The sequence below is a fragment of the Protopterus annectens genome, chromosome 7.part0 (genome assembly GCF_019279795.1).
Source record: "Protopterus annectens isolate FY-2018-M chromosome 7.part0, PAN1.0, whole genome shotgun sequence".
Lineage (NCBI taxonomy): Eukaryota > Metazoa > Chordata > Ceratodontiformes > Protopteridae > Protopterus > Protopterus annectens.
In genome coordinates, this window is record NC_056739.1 from 1,755,089,552 (window position 1) to 1,755,113,222 (window position 23,671).

Consider the following 23,671-nt stretch of genomic DNA (forward strand, 5'->3'; position numbering starts at 1 on the left):
TTTGCAGTTTTATTATTGACATACGCTATTAGTCTACTGACATTAAGGAGACTATGGTAAACGTAGTTGCATTTTGTGGGGCCTTTTTCCATGAGTTGAGGGATGTAAAGGATTTTGCAAGAGTCTATTATACAATTTTAGCTTATCAGGACAATATATCATCATGACACTATTCTGATTCCTCAGTTATTAAAGCACTAAATTAACAATGAGTATACATAAAAAAAGAAGTAAGCCATGGTGGTGCAGTGGTAGCATTGTCACCTCACAGCAAGAAGTTCTCCCATTCGATTCTCAGCTGGAGCGCCTTCTGTGTGGAGTCTGCATGTCCTCCCCGTGGCCGAGTAGCATTTGAAAGACATGCATGAATGGGCATGCCTTCTCTGAAGGTTGGATGAGGAGCTGGCACCTCGGCACTGTAAATATCTACTGCCAATCATTAGCGGACCGGAGTTCCGCTGTTGCGACCCCTAACTGGGAAAAGCCAAAAGAAAAACAACAATACATAAAAAAAGAAAAGTTATCTGTACATTCAAGTCTTTTACCAAACAGTCTAGAGGTTTGTAAATTCCACTGATGGTTATTATTTATTTTTTTTTATAGGTTCATAGGCTGGTACTAGGCTATCAGCCCTAGGGCCTATACAAGCCTTGCCAATCAATTCCCTGGATATTTCTTTCCACAATATTTATAGGTTCATAGGTTGGTACTAGGCTATTGGCCCTTTACATAACACAGTCAATCAGTTTACTATCAAAATGTTGAATCTCACAACAAAATCTATTCAATTGCCCAAACTAACATTTCGAACTTTACAGAATGTCAGAAATCATTACCTTGACTTCCAGATTCGAACTTATTTGAAATGGCAGGCGGTGACGTCAGTCACTCAGGCAATCGCGCTTAAGCTAGCATAGGAATTATACATCTACAGCACAAGTTTTTACAGTTTTTCCTTCCTGCACCCCCTGCATATTTTATATTTCATCTCTAAGATCACACTACAGTGAAGAAAAGTGTAAATTTCCTGATTCCCACTGTAGTGAGATCTGATATCAAAATGTTGATCCCATATTAGTGAATGCCCATTATCATTCACTAATGTGGATTGGAACATTTCCATATCGACATTACGGAAACTGGTAAATACGCATTCAACCATCCCAGTTTTGTGTAACTGCCATTCCACATTTTGATAGCAAACCCAGTCAATCTCTTCTTATGATGTGTTTTCAAAACAATTAACATCTGTGACTGAAAAAAATAATTGTTGTACAAAGATAAGCACACACTGCCTCCGTGTTTTATGTATGCTTTTTTATTTACTTTATATAATCCACGGTGGTACAGCGGTAGCATTGTTACCTCACAGCAAGAGGTTCTCCTGTTCGATTCTCGGCAGGAGTGCCTTCTGTGTGGAGTCTGCATGTCCTCCCCGCAGTCGAGTGGCCTCCAAAAGACATGCGTGAATGGCCGTGCCTTCGCTGAAGGTTGGGTGTTGGGCTGGCAACTTGGCACCATAAAAATCGACTGCCAATCATTAGCAGACCGGAGTTCTGCTGTGGTGACCCCTAACTGGGAAAAGACAAACAATGTGGGGTGGCCATAAACCCTTTTCAGTTATGACCTGAGCATAAGGTCAGGAGTAAGTAGAATATATTTAAACAATTTTGTGTAGCCAATCAACCAGCAAGTTTTAAGATAGTGGGACGAGTAGTCAGAAGAAAGCCGAGTGAACACAGAACATGCAATCTCAAAGTAGATAGTATCTAGTAGTCAGGACTGAACCCTAAACCTGTGTGTCAGAAATCAGTCTTTATGTTCTTTCTGTAATAACTATAAATCTTGTAATGTTCAAGTGACCTAAACCAGTCACCTTCTTGTAAGCATGTTTCAGAGACTATGGATAACACTCTGTTTCAGTTTCTCATGCCAAACTAATCTTTTATTTTTTTAAACTACTTACATTAGTAACTAAAAACTTTAAGTTACTTCTGTGTCTCCCAGTTCTTAAAAAACTGAGGCATATCTTTGCTGTTATTATAAAAGTATTTGGCAGTAGCATTTCTCCTCCAGATGCTAAATGTAAACCATCCTGTGCCAAGCAATGTACTTTGTTGTTCAAATCCTTTGAGTGATCCAATAAATTCTGGCTTTGGATGGTACAAAACATAGATAAGTATGCTTTTGACAACATAATTTTCCTGTTTAGGTCTCTGATTGAATTTCCCATTTGAATCGTTCTTGAATCAATTGCGTTGATCCCTTTGTTCACAATGTATGAAAGCAAGCTTTTAATTTCCCTTACAACTTCCAAATAATCATCATGCTTTAAATCATTTATTGTACATCTAAGAATGATGGTTTTAATGTTATTTTTTCAAGGTAAGATCTTCATAAGTCCCTCATGCGCCTCATTTATTTTTGTTCCTGTTAAGTGTGTAAGCTGTCTGCGGAAAATATTGCCATGACAAAAGTTAGAATTTACACCCCCTTATAATAGACTGTGTACTTAGAGCTGTTCTCTGTGCTTTGTTTCAGTACCTGATGATTCGCCCATGTTTAAGTACATCTTTCTCCAGATAAATATTTTTCTAATTTTCACAGTAGACTTGTGGATGACAGAAAGCATTCAAATATTACTGTGAATTTTGTTTGAGGTAAAGCCTCCATTAGTTTACATGCATTTCTCCAATTTGTAAGAATTTCAGTACATTAGAGAAAAGTCTTAACGTATTTAACTCTAAAAAACAGCACCGATGGTAGTACGTGAAATCCTCTTGAAGGATTTATATGTAGCTGCATTAATTAAATTAAATTATAGGTTTCCAATGCATTTCACAATACAATTACACAAAGCAAAAAAAGAAGTGACTTGTTTACGTTCAAGTCCTCATGTTGTAAATGTAGCACAAATTTGCTCTTTGTGGTCACATGAAACCCCAATCAGGTGACACTAAAGGAAATCTGTGGTTAGTCTAACTTCACTTTCCCGTTCTGCACTTGCCATGATAATTAACTCATTTAAGCTTATAGTGCCTTTTTGGTAAACCTCAGGTTAACACCCACAGCTCCTCATGGCATCCAGACCTTTCTTGCGTCTGACTTTTGAATTAAATGAGTTACCAACTTAGTAGACAGAATTAGAAATGGCGAATATTTATTCATAACATGACACTAAGATTATTAATCTATGATGTCCATCAGTAGAAAAACCTTTTGAACTGTTTTAAACTGTTTAAAGTTGTTTTTGCACCTGCACTTTTAAAGTTTTCCCTGTTTGTTGCATTTACCTGTTGAGGCTACACACTCAAGTGTGCTAGCCTGTGTTACATATTTATTGCATTTTCCTGTTGTTTTTTGCAAAAAAAGAAAAAAAATATTATCCTTGTTTCCCATCTTTCCTGACCTAGATTAGTCCAAATACAGGCTTTGCTGTATTCTGGACTTTTGGAAAGTTCCTGTGTTGCCCATTTCCTTTCTTGGATAAAGGGAGGCTTCTTTGTTCACCAGTGGCAGTGGGGAGCTTAGAACAGCCTATCTATCCCTGGAGGAGTGTTCTCAGCACAAGAATCTGGTAGTCTATTGGCCGTTTTGGGCCAATTTCTAGCTCTTTCAAGTTCCCCCTGTATAAAACCCGCTTTAGCATAGCGCAGCGTCGGGCAACACCCCTTAATTGGGTTTGAACCATTCTCGGCTCCACAAAGTCTGCTCTTCACTTTTTCCCTTAGAACTGATCTAGTTCCCATAATAAACACCCTATTCCTACTCTAAAGCCTGGCACTTGCTCACTAAAGCAATTATATAAGTCAGTACTAAAAAATTAAAAGCACTACACCCTCACAAACTCCCCTTAAGTACCTTGTTCCCCATTGTCCCTTTTTTCAATTATACAGGAATTCCCAATACTATTCTAGCATGTCCAAAGGTCAGTTGTCAATCTCCTCTCCAGTCCAGCTGGTGAATCTGGGAATCTTGAGGCAATGTTACAACTGCCTCATGTACACAGACAACCCTCTCCTCCTCCCAACAAATTCCAACACATGTGAGAGATGCAACCATATAGCCAAACTGGAGGCTAAGCTCTCTCAACTCAGTACTGGCGTAACCAGTCAGGAGGAGAAGGAAACCACACTCACTACAATTCCAGTCTCACATAGACCTACCACGACAGCAAACCAAACACATAAACACACAAAAACATACTCGGAGGCTCTAAATAAAAATCTGCCTAAGCAACAGAGACCTCCAAAGCAGACACCCAAGCAACTGCTACCCCAAAACAAAACACGTGCAACACATAGGTCACAAAGCCAGTGTGCTGAACAGTCACAGCCCTTATGGCTAAACAACACACCTGATACACTTGTAATAGGTGACTCTATCATCAGGCACACTGACGTCCCGCTCACCAGGCTGAACAAGGAGAAGGTCACGGAGAGCTGCCTGTCGGGCGCTAGGATCCGCCACATAACACAAGCACTCAGGTCACTCCAAGGCAAGTACAAATATGACTCAGTCATTGTCCATGCTGGTGTGAATGACCTGAGACGTACCTCCCTGGACTACATGAAAAGAGACATAGAGGAGCTCTCTGAGCATGTAGTCCAGGCCGGTATGACCCTGACCTTGAGTAGCATCTTACTCTCACCAAGAATGATGCCACAATACGAAGACAAGATGATCAATTTCAACAATTGGCTTAAGTATTGGTGTCATTCAAAGGGATCCAATGCCTGTCAGCCTGGGATGACATGCTCGACAAGCCATGATGCTTCGCTAGGGACGGCTTGCACCTGTCACCCCAGGGCTTTTGGATATTGGCAAAAGCTCTTGTCACCCCCATAGTGCCTTTTTTAGGCAAGGCTCAAAAGACAAACCCACCTCCATAGGTATCACAAGGGATAAGAAACTAAGAGTAATGCTACTCAATCCAAAACACAAAGTGCCCAAAGATACGCCAAGAAAAACCAAAACAAGCAGCCAGCCAATATCCCTCAGCCTCGAACACAAAATGAATGTCCACGTATCAGCCTCGAACACAGTTTATTGAACAAGACACATAGGTTAAGCGCTTTCGTCAAATGACTTCATCAGAACACTCCACATATTAATCCAGACCTTTAAATACAAAATCATATAAATTGATTAATTAATTGACAATTAATATTTAAAAGGGAATGTAAAATGAAAAACATTTTTCTAAAAAGAGCTTACCTAATAAAAACTACATGTATAAAACAGTTTGTTACTACTTTGTACAAAAATTTTTTAAAAAGATAATTAACAGAATTGTTAAAATGAATATGATAGGAAAACTAAATGAATAAACAAACACACAAAGGGATTGATGTTATTCATAATACATATGCTCTGTATTTTAACTCAGGTTTGATACTGATATGGTCGTTGAGACCAGGAGGGACTGTGGCGTTTAATTCCATTTGCCACCTCACCTCAGCTCTTAAAAGCTGGTTATTCCAATCACCACCCCTTATATCTTTCCCTACTACTTCTAAGATACCAAACAAAAAGCCATGGTCAGGAAATAATTCCAAATGTTTAGATAATGCATTATTCTCATCATGTTTGGAAATGCTATACAAATGTTCGTAAATTCTTTTACGAAGTTTCCTTTCTGTTTTTCCTACATAGTAATTATAACATTTATGACACCAAGCTAAATAAACCACCCCAGGCGTGTTACAGGTCCCCACACAAAATTGAACCCTGATCTTGTACGGTCCTAACACTACCACAGGGTGTGGAATGATGTATTTACAATAACCACAATTACCACAACGACTAGTTCCTTTACCATCTTTTTTCCATACACTACAGTTGCTTTGAAATAAACTTTTTAAATTTCTGTTCACTTTATAAGTAAAGGTAGGTTGGTTACCCAAAATGGACAAAACTTCTTAGTTGAATTTAAAAATGTTCCAGTTATTACTAATTATATTCCTGACGTGGGATGATGTTTTACCCATTGTCAAGACCATAGATTTTGAATGGTCTATAGCATTAACATTTTCTGAAACCGGACAATTTTCAACATCTCCAAGTAGAGGATTATATCTCAAACCCCATTCACTTATAACTTGTTTTTTGATGTCTGTAACAAATTTGGTGGGGTAACCCCTTGCTATGAACATTTCACTCAGTTTATCAGTCTCCATAATTACCAATTCCTTACTAGAACACATTCTAACTACCCGGACCATCTGTCCTTTAACTATATTTTTCTTAACATAATAAGGATGGCAACTAGAAAAATCAAGATAGTTGTTAGAAAAAGTCTCTTTCCTGTACACACAGGATTGAAAACAGCCTTGTGTCCTATCTTTAGACAAATTCACATCCAAATAGTTAATAACAGAATTGTTACCAACCCCTGTAAATTTAAAGTATTCACATCTATTATTTAGGAATTCAAGAAATTTTTCATGGTATCCTTCGGTCTTCCACAAAATAAATAGGTCATCTAAGAACCTCAAATATATAAACCATTTGTCACTAAAAGGACTTCCAAAAACAAAATTTGTCTCCCATTTGTAAAAAAACAAATTAGAAAAAAGGGGGGCACAGCTGCTGCCCATAGCTACTCCAGCAGTTTGTCTAAAAAACTCTGCTTCAAAACTAAAGTAGTTGTTTTTCAGAATTAATAAAAATGTCTCTACGGCAAGCTTTTTCAAAAATTTCACAAATTTTGGAATTATAAGTGGATTTCGTGATTTTGGAATTATAAGTGGATTTCGTGCATTTTGGAATTATAAGTGGATTTCGGTATTTTGGAATTATAAGTGGATTTCGTGCATTGAATTCTCCCACTGCTTTTTTCTTTTTTGGTGTTTTTCAGAATTACTTCCATTAATTCAGTAATAAAGTTAATCATGGTATTATTTAAATTATTTTTTTCCACCAATACATCATGAAAAAATTCCAAACCCCTTTCGTGTGGTATTGAGGTGAATAAATCCACCACATCAATAGTGGAAAAATTTACTTGATTGTTGTAATACCCATTTTCAATTCTTTTTAAAAAATCCCAGGAATCCACTAATACATGTTCAATAGCCACTAGATGTTTCCTAACTATCCTATCCACAAATACACCTAAAGGATAGGTAATACTGTTTTGTCCAGCTATAATCAACCTGTATGGGGGATCCCTAACATCTTTATGTGTCTTTGGTATCCCAAAGGCTATAGGGATAGTAGGTTTCTCTATCTGCAAAAAATTAAAAATCTCTTCATTTATTACCCCCTGTAGTAAAGAATCTTCCAGAAATAAACTAATTCTCTGGTTAGCTATATTGATCTTATTTCGAGACACAACTTCATATTTAGTTTCATCATGTAACATACAAGTAATTTTATTATTATAGTCAGTTTTATTCACCACTGTCATGCCACCTCCTTTGTCAGGTTTCATAAACCTTAAATCCCTTTTGTTCCTCAGTTGTTCTAACACTAATTTTTCATTCATAGTTAAGTTTGAAAACCTTGGTTTGTGTTCTTTTATAGTCTGATATATTTCCTGACAACAAATACTTTCAAAAGTATTTAATAAGGGGTGAAGAGGGGGGTTGAAACAACTTTTCTTCTTAAAGGAAAGAGCATTTCTTTCTGTACTAATTTGTCTATTAGAGTCCTTATACAAAAGACCTAGATTTAATTTTCTAACAAAAAGTTTTAGTTCAGTCAAGGTGTCACTAATTCTTACTTTATGTGAAGGGACAAATTTAATACCCTTCATAAACAAATGAAAGATGTCTTTGGTAATTTCTATCCCTCCATAATTAAATATGTTGAAACCTTTGTAAGTACAAAGTAAACCACCATAACCATAACTAATAGAGTTATTATCGAGCCCAATATTCCTATCTTTACCAACATCTAATGGTATGTGTTCTTCTTCCACACTGGTGGACCCCTGTAACTGTTTTTCCTCCCTACTGGGCCCTGAGCTCCTAAAAAAACTTGATCATCCCTAAAACTATTTTTGTGTTGTAATCTTGCTGACCTCCTTAATGCTGGAAATTCAGAATCATAGGTGTTACCATTATCACCCTGTCTTACACTAGGTCTCAATCTTCCCTGTACACCCTCTAATGTCTGAACAGAAACCTCTCCTTCCTCACCTTCACAATATGCCTTGGGTAAGGGGTAGGCCTTGTTAGTATGGTATTCATGTTCATCCCTCAATAATTTTCTTTTTTTCCTCTCAATATTATTACCAACTTCATTTTCCACTTTGTCAAACATGTTATTATACCTAAAATTGATTTTATTAAAATTTACATAATTTAAAATAACATTATTGTATTCCTCAATGTCATTTAATAGTTCATTGATATGCTTGTTGTTTATTTTAATAATAAACTCCAGCAGTTCCAGTCCGTGTCTGTCGAACATTTCTATCAGTTCAGACACTTCAGGTTGACCTTTCTTTAAACCATTAGGAAAGCGGTAGGTACGTAAGCCCCTTGGAACCCGTTTCTTTTCAATACATTCCCTCAGATATGCATTATCGCACTGTAAACCACGAACTTTAAACAGTTTATGTTCAAGAGAGACTAACCTTGAGTCTAAAGAATCCATGCCGTTAGCATTTCCGTTTTTAAAAAAGCAATAGTCTGCTTTTTTCCAGTCCCCCAATCGATCATTGTTGTGATAAAAAACAGTATTAGCATTCCGGTTAGAGTTCCCGTTACCACCTGAAACTGTTGTTCTCGTCTCACTGTCACAAGCACCATTACGTTGACTTGGGTTTAATCTAAACCCCGTCCCTTGTGGAGCTTCTCTTGCTTCCCTCTGCGCGGTTGAGTTTTCACTACCGGAAACAGGAAGAGATGAATTTTGCAGCCAAACCACAGCTTCTTGAAGTTCTGACACCTTATTGGTCGGATTCAGAACTAACTGATGTAAACTAACATTGTCGTCATTACTCATTTGCCCACACTGAAAAGGGACAGAGTCCAACTCGTCCTCAAATACAGGGGATAGTTCGTTATCCATACGAGGTCACGGGAGGCTAACCGGCACAAATGTCACAAACCAAAACACAAAGTGCCCAAAGATACGCTAATGCTACTCAATGCCAGAAGTCTAAACCTCAAGATGCATGCACTCAAAACTCTCCTTAGCATGGAGAACATTGATATCTGTGCAGTAACAGAAACCTGGTTCAAGGCTCCCAAGAGCACCCCAGCACTACCAGGTTATACCTCATACCATGTTTTTCGGCCCCAAAACTTGGACCGAACCACAAAAGGAGGGGGAGTATCAATATTCGTCAAAGATACCCACACCTCCAGGTTGGTGGCACAGCACGAAGCATCAGAGACTATCCATGTGCAACTAACAGTGGGTAAAACTGCCTTCCAGTTTATAGCCTGCTACAGACCACCCTCCCAAACACAGGAACCCCACTTGGCCTTCCTGAGAACACTGGAAAATATGAAGGTCTCTCCAAACACCATTATATTGGGCGACTTCAACTACCCAAACATAGACTGGGAGCATTACTCTAGCTCCAACACCCTAGCGCAAAGGTTCCTAGAATTTATAAACTCAAATGCTATGGAACAATTTGTTACCCCTCCCACAAAAGGAGAAAACATACTGGACCTGATCATCATCAACGTGGGGACTCTGCTCCAGACCAGAAGTGTATCCCTCACTGGTAAGATCAGACCATAAACTAATCTCACTAGATATTCACATCCCGACCCCAGCCCCTGCCCAGAAAACTACAGTGAAAAACTTCTCTAAAGCAAATTTCACACTCCTCAAAACCAAGGTGGAATCCTTCAAAGCCCCCGGGCCTGTGGAAAATACGGCCCAGACCGCAGAATCCTTTATAAACGCATTCTATGAACACATTCAGGAATGCATGGATCATGAAATCCCAAACAAAACCAAGACCCAATCCTCCAAAGGCAGGTGTCCTGTCTGGTGGACCCCAGCCATAAACAAACTATACAATAGAAGGAGGAAGCTACTACACGATAGAGCAAAATCCCAAAAAGGCAAGGCATCTCTGATCAGTATTAGCAAAAAACTACGGGCACTCATAAAATCGTCTAAGGCTAGCTTCGAGAGAAAAATTGCACAGGACACTAAGGATAATCACAAGGCTTTCTTTAGTTATGTTAGGAACCTGGGTGGGAATTCCCAGATATGCTCAGAATTAGTCCAAAATGACAAAAAATACACCGAACCCACAGACATTGCCAACATCCTAGCCGACAGGTTCAGCGCAAACTCCCCCCCCCTTCCCCACCAAAAGGGCAAATATCTATCCCAGCAGAGTGCTGCACCCCTGACATCTCAGATGCTCAGGTAAGAGCCACCCTCTCCAAAGCAAAAAACACAGCATCAGTGGGACCAGATAGTGTCCCGGGCTGCGTCCTACATGAACTCCAAGAAGAACTAAACCCAAACATAAAACTACTGTTCAATCTCAGCCTTACTACAGGATATGTACCCAAAGAGTGGCGTACAGCAACAGTGGACCCTCTCCACAAAGGTGGTGCTTCAACGGATCCTGGAAACTATCGCCTCATAAGCCTGACTAGCTTGGTCTGCAAAGCTATGGAAAGGATCATAATGGACCTCATAAATAAAGATATTGGGGACCTACAGACACTGGATCCTACCCAGTTCGGCTTTGTTAAGGGCAGATCCTGCCTCTTAAACCCGGTCAATTTCTTTGAAATGGTCACCAAGGCCATTGACGAGGGGAAGGTGGTCCACACAGCCTACCTGGACCTCGCAAAAGCCTTCGATACAATACCCCACTCGGGAATTATAGATAAGCTCACCAGCTTAAATATAAACCCCTATGTCACTAGATGGGTTGCAAACTGGCTCAAGGACAGAACCCACATGGTTAGAATTGCTGGAGCCATGTCAGACTCCAAACCAGTTACAAGTGGCATCCCACAAGGCTAAGTCCTGGGACCTCTCTTGTTCGGTATATATTTCTCAGAGGTACAGGCCAACACGGAAGGACTGTGGCTGACCAAGTTCTCAGATGACTGCAAACTGGGCGCCATAATCGACTCTCCAGCTGGTACAAGCATCCTACAAAAGGGCCTCATAGAAACAGACAACTGGTGCCAGAGCCATGGCCTCAAGCTAAATGCCAAAAAGTGTATAGTCATCCCCTTCAGCAAAAACAAAGTGCCCACAAATTACCACATAGATGGTAATCCATTAAGTACGGAAGAAGTAATTAGGGACCTGGGGACCCAAGTTGATAGCAATCTCTCATTTGACAACCACGTGGCCAAAGTGGTTAGAAAAACATTTTATATAGCCCACCTAATCATGAAGGGATTCACATCTAGATCAGGGGAGGTCATCATGCCTCTCTACTCATCTATTATCAGGCCCATAACGGAGTACAATGCCCGTTCTGGGATGTACCTTACCAGACACCTGCAGCAACTGGAAAGACCCCAAAAGTACCTCACCAAGAGGATCAAAGGGCTCAAACAGATGCCATATGCTGCCTGGTTAAAGAATCTCCAGCTCTACTCAGTGGCATACCGCCTGCTCAGAGGCGATCTGTGCCTGACGTATAAAGCCATGTCCAACCCGGAATTAATGGACATGCTGCACCTCAGAAAATCCAAATCCCATCGAGCTACGTGCTCGAGAGACTTGAACCTCAGCACTGAAATAAATAGGACATGCTGGAGGGACAGATTCATAACCCAGAGGCTCCCTTCACTCTGGAATAAAATCCTAGTCCAAGTTAGGCAGAGTCCCTCATTGACTCTCATCAAGAGGAATCTTGATGAGTGTATGGGAGATCGTAGGTTTACCCTGGGTATCACTTCTGTGTCACTGTTAGACAGAGGCACAGTATACTAACCTCGAAAAAGGGCATAGCAAAATTAATTTAATATGGGTGGCGAAAGCCAAACACACTCTGGCTAGGCTAGTAAATGCCCTAGGGCAGATAGCCTCGTATGAACCTATGAACCTATTATCTTATGATTTTTAAGTTGATTTTCCAGAAAATGCTCTAGAATGCAAAGGACGTGTAAGAGCCGCAATATTCCATACAACATAAGTGTTAATGAGTTAACTTTTTGTTTTTCTCCGGGCAGTATGTTACACATTCCCTAGCAAGTGATTTCCATCAACAGAGATATGACTAAAGGATATTCAATTTTCCATTTACTTCACATGTACAGTGAACTAGAACCATTACTTCTTTAAACTATTATTGCTATAAAATGAAGTGAATATGAAGGTTGAAGTTGCTTGCATAGGAACAACTAAATATGAATGCATGACAATGCACCAAGACATGAAAGAAACATACTATGAGAAGCACAAGTTACTCTTTACTTTCACAGAAATGAACACTGGAAATAAGGTAGAAATAAAAATCCAAAATGAACTACTTAATGTGTCAGTTTTTGTGATGCAGTACATAAGGACACTAATCTGAAAGTTGTTGAGAGGAAAAAAATATTCTACTGTCACACAGTAAGAATATAAAGCAAGTGAGAAGGTGTTAACAAAATTCACTAGGTAGATGATGAAAGAGAATTGCTTCAAAATGTCAGATAGATGAGAAATATATATTTTTTCTACTTGCTCTATTTGTGTAATGCTTTTCTGTTCTTTTCCTCCAAAAAGAATTATTGCCACAACTCAGATGCAGTCAACAGATGCCAGGAAGGCGTTCCCCTGCTTTGATGAGCCAGCATTGAAAGCCACATTCAACATCACCATTGTGCATAAACCTGAATTCATTGCACTGTCCAATCAGCCAGTGCTAAGTAAGTATCCATAACTGTAATACATAAAAGACAGAGTTGCTTTTTAACTTGCACGTTATAAGCTGAATTGTTCCAGTGCAGCAAACAATTTCATGCCATAGCGGACAGATTAGAGCATAAGAGAATTAAATGACTTGCTCTGCATCACAAAATATGAGTATATGAACTGGGGGCACTTACACTTAGGTATTTAGAATTGCAGCATAAGGCCTTAACCACCAATCTGCAATTTTTCCTGTTTCTATATATTATTGGTTTAATTTTTATTTTATCTGTGGAAACCTACAGAGTCACTAGTCACATTTAGAATAAATCCAAGATAGACTACAATATGGTTAAAAACTGACAAAGAGAAACCCCCAAAGTAATAGAAATATGTAAAACAAAGAACACCAGGACCCCAACAGGGAAGGTGTTATCAGAGAATTATCACTTGCTCAGAGGTGTTGAGATCCTGATACTGCAGGTGAAAGGCTTCCCTTCCTTAGAAGAGCATATTACCCTTATAGCAACCACACTGGAGGGCATTATTGTGCTTAGAGAATGGGCTACTTGTAAATTGTTCTGTGTTTTTTTATTAATATATACTTTTTTATGTAACTTTTGATAATGCGTGATCCCATGTGATATAAACTTCATAATTCTCCACAATGCTTTGCAGCTTATATTTCCAGTACTTCTCAACTACTTCAGTATTATAATGCTTGCACAATCATCAATGCAATAATCTTGCCACATTATTATGCCTTTTCAGTGTACAGACCCCCGTCATTAGTGTATCTTGCCCAGCAACAAGATGTACAACTGTTTCCAGTTCTGTTTTACCACCAATATTAACTTTTCATCCTTAGGATTGAGTTCACCTGCCCTTAACCATTCCTGCATCAGATCTTGCATTTATTCCATGAGTTTTCTCTACCTGCATCTAAATTTTTGCCTTTTCCACATTTCTTGCCTTCTAATCTGATCCTTCTCCTTATATTATTTCTTTTGTTTTTTGGCACATTCACTTGCTGCCCGATATTTGTCTACTTCTGGTTTGATTTCCATTCCTGCTTGACACCGATATTCTTCTGATAAATGAAGCAGGGAAATCATCTTAGACTTGTTCTCATCAAGTTTTAAAATGTGCACTATGTTTGGCTCTGGTGAAATCAGCAGATAGATAAGCAAACCTATGATTGTAAATCTATGCATCTGATTAATATTGAAGAGACTCCCCCCTTCAGAATGAGGAATATATGATCTTGGTATACACTGACTTTTGAAAATCATTTGATAAGCATGAAGAATATCTTTTAGGACCAGTCAATTATCCCAAAACTGTAAGTTATAACAGGACGAGCAAATTAGTTTATTGTTTTGACTTTGTTCCAAGAAATCAGGGCTGTTTATAATATAAATTTTAGTCATTTAAAATATTCCGTACTTATTTTTTTTTACATTTGCTCATGTTTTATTGTTGATTCATTGATTTCCAAATATTTATGCACACCCTCCTGCTCAAGTTCATTTATATCATACTCCTGTCCCAGACTGATATTTTCTTGGTAATGCAGGTTTCCAGCTTTAAATGTTGCTTTTTGCGCATTTATCAAGAACAAATGACATTCTGTTATCAGCTGAGAAAGTTTTGATTATTTGCAATTGTGCTTTCAGCGCCTCATCTGATAAACTATACAGTTTTAAATCATCCACAAAATCAAGATAATATGTATTTATACTTTGCTGTTTACTAGGAGCCAAATTGTAACCATGACTTAATCTGTTAAGTAGACAGCTGAATGGGTTAAGGGCAAGACAAAAGAGCAGAGGTGACAAGGAGTCACCCTGGAAAACCCCCTTTGAATTTTTTTTTTATCCCTGGGATAATAGAGGTGACAAGGAGTCACCCTGGAAAACCCCGTTGAATTTTCTTTTTTTTTTTATCCCTGGGATAATAATTTGCAGTGGTGGTGCTGCGGTAGCATTGTCACCTCACAGTAAGACGCTGTACAGTTCGATTCGCAGCTAGAGCATCTTCTGCATGGAGACATGCGTGAATGGGCATACCTTCGCTGAAGGTTGTGCGTTGGGGCTGGTAACTCGGCACATAAAAATCAACTACCAATCATTAGCAGACTGGAGTTCCGCTGTGGCGATCCCTAACTGGGAAAGCCAAAAGACTCAACAAAAAAAAAAAAAAAAAAATCCCTGGGATAATAATTTGTCCTTTATCATGGGTTAGCTGCAAAGTGATCTACCAATGTTTCGTGGTCATTGTAATCTCACTCCTTTATCCATGAATGCGGGATGCTGTCAAATCTTTTTTTTTTGTAATCTATCCATGCCATAAATAAATTCTGTTCCTTTTAGCAAGTCATCATTCTGACTTTATTGAACAACAAATGATGTTTTGTTCCATATGACTGTCTTTTGTTGCCCTTTTGTTGTATTGCCATGACTGAGTTTTCTTCTAAAGAAAATACACTATAAACTCTGTCAGCATAAATTCAAGTATATAGATTATACATCGTCAGAAGGGAAGTTATTGATCTATAGTTTTTAGGATAGCTTGCAGGTTCAGTCTTAACAAGGAGAACCATTTTTCCTATCATTAACCAAGTTAGCGTCTGTTTGGGATGTGCATATAAGTAGTTCATAATCAGGGTAACTCTGTGCAAAGATGTCAGTACTTTTAGCTAGAAGTTAGGTATTTTCTACTTCTTTCATTATATTCATATTCAGGCTCATTATCGTATTATTCCTTATGCTGTTATTTTACTTCTACTTTTCTGTTACTGACAGAAATGCTTTTGAAGTGCCTTTATATATTGAAGGAGCTTCTGTCCAGCATCCTCAAGCCCCACTGCCAGGTTACCTGACCTGTTGCCCTTGGAAACAGGAAAGCAGCTGCAATTTTATATTTTCTCTGTCACCACATGCACTAAAATATATTTACTTCTTCTAAGATTACTTATACTGTCTTACCACTCATCTTTGACTTTCACCTCATTCCAAGACACTTAGCCTGCCAGGCCATCCTTCCACTGCTATCATCAAACATTTCACCTGGATTATCCTTCTGAAATTCAGCAAGAAAGCAAAATCTCATATATGTTTCTTTTTAATTCATATAGATGAAAGAGCATCAGCATCATACATAATTTTCAATTTCATAGGCTCATAGGAGGTTACTAGGCTATTGGTCCTAGGACCTTTACAAGCCTAGTTATGTTTTACCCTTGTTCACTCATAGACCGAGAGAGTTAGCCTATATTAGCATGCAAATTTATGATCAGCACCGATTGCCCCTATCCAAAAGGGACATAGATGAAACCCCGGGGTGTTTCCCATCCAGTTGTCCAGGTTACATTTAAACAGGGTCATTGAGGAGCTCTGTTTAACTTGAATTGGGAGTTTGTTCCAAAGGAGTGGCAGCCTCTAGGAGACATGCCTGTCTGTCCAGCAAGTCCAGTTTATGTTGCAGGCTAGGTTAAGGTCTCTCGAGTGATGAGCCTTGTCCCATTAAATTTGCGGATGCGCAGCATTTCCATTAAGGCAGGGTCTGAGACTACTATTTAAACCAGGCACAAGTCACCTAGAGTATAGTGACAGAGCCTTCAGTTTGTCTGTATAGGTCATGTGATGATGTCCTTGAATTTTCCTGGTGAGAAACCTCTGACATCTGTCCAGCTGCTGCAGGTGTCTGGTGAGGTACATACAGAAGGTACCATTGTACTCTATTATTGGTCTGATGAGGGACAAGTACAGAGGGGTTAGAACATCCTTCATTTCGGATGCTATAACGCCTTCTTCACCACTGTGGACACATGATGATTGAAGTTAAGGCTGCTAGCAACTTGCATTCTCAAGTCTCTCACCGCTGGGTTTGAACTTAGGGGGCTATTGTTAATGTTGTTATTGGCTGGGATTTCACCTTTACTGAAGGGGATAATACATTTTTTGCATTAAGTTTAAGTCTGTGGCTTTGGCACCAATCATTTGTCTGTGTAAGCCATTTCTGTAGTACAGTGACATAATTTTGGGCATCAATGATTGCACCCAGTTTGCAGTCATGAGCAAACTTAGTAAGCCACAGGCCATCTGTTTTCCCCTGAATTTCTGAGAAATAGATTCCAAACAGAAGTGGACCCAGCACAGATCCTTGTGGAACACCACTAGTAACAGGCCTGCTGGTAGAGGTGGAATCCCCTACTTTGACTGTATGTATTCTGTTGGGGAGACACTTGGCTACCCATCTAATGACATATGGGTTTATCCCCAGCTGGGTGAGCTTATCAATGTTGCCTGAGTGGGGGATAGTGTCAAAGGCCTGGATTAAGTTGAGATAGGCAGTATGAACTGTTTTGTCTTCATCCAAGGCTTTGCTAACATTTTCAAAGAAGTCCACCAGGTTCAACAAGCATGATCTGTCTTTATTGAAACCAAATTGAGTCGGGTCAACAGTTTGAAGGTCTCCTATATCCCGGTTGATTAGGTCCATTTTAATTCTTTCCATGGCTTTACAGATAAGGCTGGTTAGGCATATGGGTCTATAATTCCTATGGACAGTAGAGGGTCCCCCTTTGTGCAAAGAGATCACAGTTGCAGTTTTCCATTCAGGTGGGACTTAGACTGTGGTTGAAGAGAGTACCCAATGGTTCTGCCAGCTCCTGTTTTATACCATTTGTTAAGCAAGCTGGGATGTTGTCCAGTTCCATAGAGGCTGTATTTTTGGCCTTGTAGAGGGTGGTTATGAGCTGCTCATTGGAGATACTAGGTAGAGGACTGGTAACAGGTATATTTTCGGGTATGATTGGTGAGGACAGTAAAGTGAAGTTTTCACTGAACCTGTCTGCTAGCAGGTAGGCAATTTGAGTGGTACCATCTACTTCTAGTTCAGTGCAAATATGAGCCTTTCCTTTAAGATTTTTGGATGTAGTTATAGAATATCTTGTGATTACCCTTAGCCAGGGATGCTAATTTGGTTTTGTAGTTAGCATTGGAGGACTTAATAAGATGTCTAATTTGCTTATTCAAGCTGTGGAGGGTGTCTTTCTTCTGCTGAGACCTTTCCTTTTTATTCTTAGTCAGCAGTGTCTTTGTCTTGTTGTATAACCTATTTATGCTGGATGTCCACAAGGGTGTTTTTTTTTTTTTCATGAGACTCCCTATTTAATCCGTTCAGGTACGGTTGAGTCTATTCACTTGTATAGGTGTTTATATAAGACATTAGTGTACTCCTCAGTGTGGGAGACTCTGCTGTCAGTGGCAGAGAGAAACAGGGAAGCCTAGGATGATTCACAAGCAACTATCTAGGGAAAAATTGAACTTCTAAGTCTTTGCATCTATAACGGGCAGTACTAACCCTGCTGCATGATGCACAGCTTAGTTAAGAAATTTTTAAACAAGCTGGCCAATGGAAATGCTCAATACTGAGCCTTATTCCAAAACTTCCAACCTGCGCTGACCCTCTAATATACTTATTCCTAATCCTGTCCATCCTCGTCACACCCAGTGCAAATCTTAACATCTTCAACTCTGCCACGTCAAGCTCTGACTCCTGCCTTTTTGTCAATGCCACTGTCTCCAACCCGTATAACATATCTGGTCTCACTACCCTCTTGTAGACCTTTCCTTTCACTCTTACTGGTACTCATCTGTCATAAATTACTCCTGACACTTTTCTCCATCCACTCCATCCTGCCTGTACTCTCTTCTTCACCTCTCTTCCACACTCACCATTACTCTGAACTGTTGATCCCAAGTACTTAAACACATTCACCTTCGCCACCTCTACTCCCTGCATCCTCACCATTCCTCTATCCTTCCTCTCATTCACACACATATATTCTGTCTTAGTCCTGCTGACCTTCATTCCTCTTCTCTCTAGAGCATATCTTCACCTCTCCAGGGTCTCCTCCACCTGTTCCCTACTCTCACTACAGATCACAATGTCATCTGCAAACATTATAGTCCACGGGGACTCCTGTCTGACCTCGTCTGTCAACCTGTCCATCACCATTGCAAATAAGAAAGGGCTCAGAGCTGATCCTTGATGTAATCCCACCTCCACCTTAAATGCATCCGTCACTCCCACCGCAGACCTCACCGCTGTCACACTACCCTCATACATATCTTGTACCACTCTTACATACTTCTCTGACACTCCCAATTTCCTCATACAATACCACAACTCCTCTCTAGGCACCCTGTCATATGATTTCTCTAAATCCACAAAGACACAATGCAACTCCTTCTGACCTTCTCTGTACTTCTCCATCAACACTCTCAGAGCAAACATCACATCTGCAGTGCTCTTTCCTGGCATGAAACCATACTGCTGGTCACTAATCATCACCTCCCTTCTTAACCTAGCTTCCACTACTCTTTCCCATAACTTCATGCTGTGACTGATCAGTTTAATCCCTCAGTAGTTACTACAGCTCTGCACATCACCCTTATTCTTAAAAATCGGTACCAAAACACTTTTTCTCCATTCCTCAGGCATCCTCTCACTTTCCAAGATTTCATTAAACAATCTAGTTAAAAACTCCACTGCCATTTCACCTAAACACCTCCATGCTTTCACAGGTATGTCATCTGGACCAACAGCCTTTCCGTTCTTCATCCTCTTCATAGCTATCCTTACTTCCTCCTTGCTAATCCACTGCACTTCATGATTCACTATCCGCACATCATCCAACCTTCTCTCCCTCTCATTCTCTTCATTCATCAACTCCTCAAAGTACTCTTTCCATCTGCTCAACACACTCTCCTCGCTTGTGAGTACGTTTCCCTCATTATCCTTTATCACCCTTACCTGCTGCACATCTTTACTAGCTCAGTCCCTCTGTTTAGTCAATCAGTACAGGTCCTTTTCTCCCTCCTTAGTGTCCAACCTTTTATACAACTCTTCATACGCTTTATCCTTAGCCTTCACCACCTCTCTCTTTGCCATGCACCTCATCTCCTTATACTCTTGTCTACTTTCTTCATCTCTCTGACAATCCCACTTCTTCTTCGCCAACCTCTTTCTCTGTATACTCTCCTGTACTTCTTCTTTCCACCACCAGGTCTCCTTGTCCTCCTTCCTCTTTCCAGATGTCACACGAAGCACCCTACTAGCCATCTCTCTTACTAGCTCTGCTGTAGTTACCCAGCTATTCGGTAACTCTTCACTGACACCCAGTGCCTGTCTTAACTCTTCTCTGAACATCACCTCACAATTACCCTTTTTCAGTTTCCACCATTTGATCCTTGGTGCTGCCCTCACACTCATCCTCCTCTTCTTGATCACCAATGTCATCCTACAAACCACCATCCTGTGTTGCCTAACTACACTTTCCCCTGCCACCACTTTACAGTCTCCAATCTCGTTCAGATTGGCCCTTCTACATAAGATATAATCCACCTGTGTGCATCTTCCTCCACTCTTGTATGTCACCCTATGCTCCACCCTCTTGTTAAAATACGTATTCATCACAGCCATGTCCATCCTTTTCACAAAATCCACTACCATCTGACCTTCTGCATTCCTTTGCTTAACACCATACCTACCCATCACTTCTGTGTCCCCTCTGTTCCCTTCACAAACATGGCCATTGAAATCTGCTCCATTCACCAGTCTCTCACCCTTGGGTACAGTCATCACCACTTCATCCAACTCACTCCAAAATGTTTCTTTCTCATCCATTGCACACCCAACTTGTGGAGCATATGCACTAATAACATTCATCATTACACCATCAATTTCCAGCTTCATAAACATCACTGTGTCCAACACCTTTTCACCTCCAAAACACTCTTAGCATACTCTTCCTTCAGGATAATGCCTATGCCATTTTTCCTCCCATCCACACCATGATAAAACAATTTGAAACCGCCTCCGATACACCTAGCCTTGCTCCCCTTCCATCTGGTGTCTTGCACATACAATATACCAACCGTCCTTCAGTTCATCATATCAGCTAGCTCCCTCCCTATACTAGTCATACTGCCAACATTCAAAGTTCCAACCCTCACTATCACAGTCCTAGCCCTTACCTGCCTTCGGGCATGCCTCCACCTCTTTTCCTCCTTCGGCCAACAGTAACCCAATTTCCACCAGCACCCTGTTGGCCAACAGTACTGGTGGTGGTTGTTGTTAACCCGGGCCTCGACTGATCCGGTATGAGTTTCTGTACAGTTTATAGCATGTGTGATGTGGTACAATTTTACGCCGGATGCCCTTCCTGATGCAACCCTCCCCATTTATCCGGGCTTGGGACCGGCACAAAGAAATGCACTGGCTTGTGCATTCCCAGTGGCTGGGTTGTCATCTTTCCTTTCTTGACCTTGGCAATTGAAACAAATTTAGCATATCTGGCATACAGCACTCTTCATTCACCTCTTCATTGACATGGCTTCCTTCAGTAGCCATCCTACTAAACATTATATCCAGTATTCCAGATCAGGGTCATCACATCTTATAGATCTTCATTTCTGTATAGATTTTACAAATGATTAAATTAGACAGCTTTAACCAAAATCTTGCATCTAACATTATTTCTAGACTCTCTCATTTTCTAATTCCCCATCCTAATAACATTCATATCATTAAATGCATCCATTTATGTGCCATTAACAACATCAGTCATATTAATAACTAATATGTGGGTACCAGATACTCATATTCTGCTAATACTAACACTTTTTCATAATATGGCAACAAATCATGTGGCTAGCATATTAAATTATATTATTCATGGTTCAGTATAAAACCCGGTCATAGGTATATAGAAAACACTGCAATATTAACTTCTCAGTATTTGATACTGCTTTCTTAAATACTCAGATATATAACACAAACTCAGTTTTAGATAACAGTTTGCTAGGAGTAATAGTGTTCAAAGTTAGAAAACAAAATTAGTTATCAGTGTTATCAATTTCCTTTTGAAATAAGACAGAAAATTAACTGTTTTGAGACACAGGGCATCAATAGGTCCCACCAAAAACAAAATATAAAATGCGACACATTTTAAGTTCAAACATTTTATGTTACAATCTTTGTAACTATCTCCATGGCTGCAACACAGAATAGAATCTGAATATCCTTATTTGCAGCCTCTTTCTTTTATACCTAAAAAAAAACAGTTTTTCTATAACAGGAGTGGGCCAGCATAAAATATTATTATATCATTTATGGAAAACACTTGAAATGTGAAGAATTATAAAATAAACACTGGCCCTATTACTTATTCTTCACTTTAGTTACAAGAATTCTAATATACATCCCCCTTTTTCATTAAGATACATCTTAGCATAGGTGAATCACATTTCTACATTTAGCAGTATTCTAGACTATACTGTATCTGTCAAATATAACAAATATGTCTATTCATAACACTACACATTTATTGGGAATATGAAGCCTTTCTTACCATATTTCCCTGATGTGTTACCCCAAAACAATCTCACTTTGTAAGTCACTCATTCTTGATATTATTGTCACTTTTCTTCCACTTTCACAAAATGTACATTTGCTTACTCTAAAAAAATGAATTGTCTGGCCACTCCTTTAAATAAGCCATTACTTCTTCAAACTTAGTGAAAGTCAATACTCCATCTGTGGAAAGTGCTTTCAGCATCATCATGTACTTCAGCTTACGTCTGATACATTCCTAAACAGCATACACAAACTGCATGTTCTACTGAAATGTTACATTCAAATGATGATCCATGTTCACTGTGCATCCTGCCGCAGTACATGTTCTTACTGTGTCACACAATTGCCACAACACCTGTCCTTTTTCTGTACTTAGATTATCTGGCATCCTGTGCAGTTTTCTGCAATGGTACCCTCCTCAACTAAAAGTGGAGGAGCAAATAAGAACTTCTCAAAGTTAGAAATAGCTTTTATAGGTTCATAGGTATTTACTAGGCTAACAGCCACAAAGGCCTTTTTAAGCATAGCCATGCATCCTAAATGTTTGACAAATTCCAGTACCCTTCATAAATGTAAGCAGGGTCTTGAGAGATGAAATATTTAAAAGCAGGAGCCTGGGAGATCATTTACAGGTTGCCTGTGTCTATTAGTAACATAAGTGCCAAACCTGGGATGAATTTCTTGCTCCCCATCCAATTGTCCAAGTTACACTTGAATTGGGTTAGGGAGGAACTCTGCTTCACATGGATGGGGGAACTTGTTTCGAAGAAGGGGTAGCCTCTGGGATACATACCTGTCTTTCCAGTGGGTCCTATTCATATCACATATATCTTGTATTTTAAGACTGTAGCAAATTGTTTTTTTTTTTTTGCTAATTTAACAAACGACTTGCTACTGTTACCTGACCACACACTAAGTGTGCCAGTGCTTAATTAAGAGCTGAAAATGCAGTTATCATCATTGTCATCATCATCAACAACACATTTTTCCAATTGTCCACATGGAGTCAGAGTGTCACATCAGCTGTCACCACTTCTCTAGACGGAATGTTATTCTCCTACCTTCTTTGTCTGTCATGGCTGACGGTTGCAGGCCTTCTCTCAGGTAGTCTTTCCATTTGTTTGCTGGATGTCCTCATTTTCTCTTGCCTTCTTCCTGTCTCTCCAAAATCTTCTTCACCAAATTGTCATCTGCTTTCATATATATGTTACTGAACCACTTTGATCTGTTCTCTTGGACGTTCTCTGCAGTCACAGCTACTTTGTCTTCTGCTCTGATGTCATATACAAAAATTCTTCAGATCATTTTCAACCAAATATGTTGATTCTTCACAAACTCCACTATACAGAAAGACCACTGCCAAACAATTAGCAAAGCTAACTGGCTATCTATTAATCAAAAATCTGACCTTTTTAGGGTTACTACTATAAAACTACTAGCTGTTAATCTCACTTCG

General features: G+C 39.5%; 1 protein-coding gene across 3 annotated transcripts in view; it reads left to right on the forward strand.

The window, feature by feature from the left end:
- Positions 1-23,671, forward strand: part of LOC122807225 (alanyl aminopeptidase, membrane) — a 1,192,582-nt gene that overhangs the window by 683,302 nt on the left and 485,609 nt on the right. For all 3 annotated transcript variants that reach the window (XM_044078301.1, XM_044078300.1, XM_044078302.1), the window contains one exon: positions 12,664-12,806. In XM_044078301.1, the coding sequence (XP_043934236.1) occupies positions 12,664-12,806 (143 nt within the window). The remainder of the gene's footprint in view (positions 1-12,663; positions 12,807-23,671) is intronic.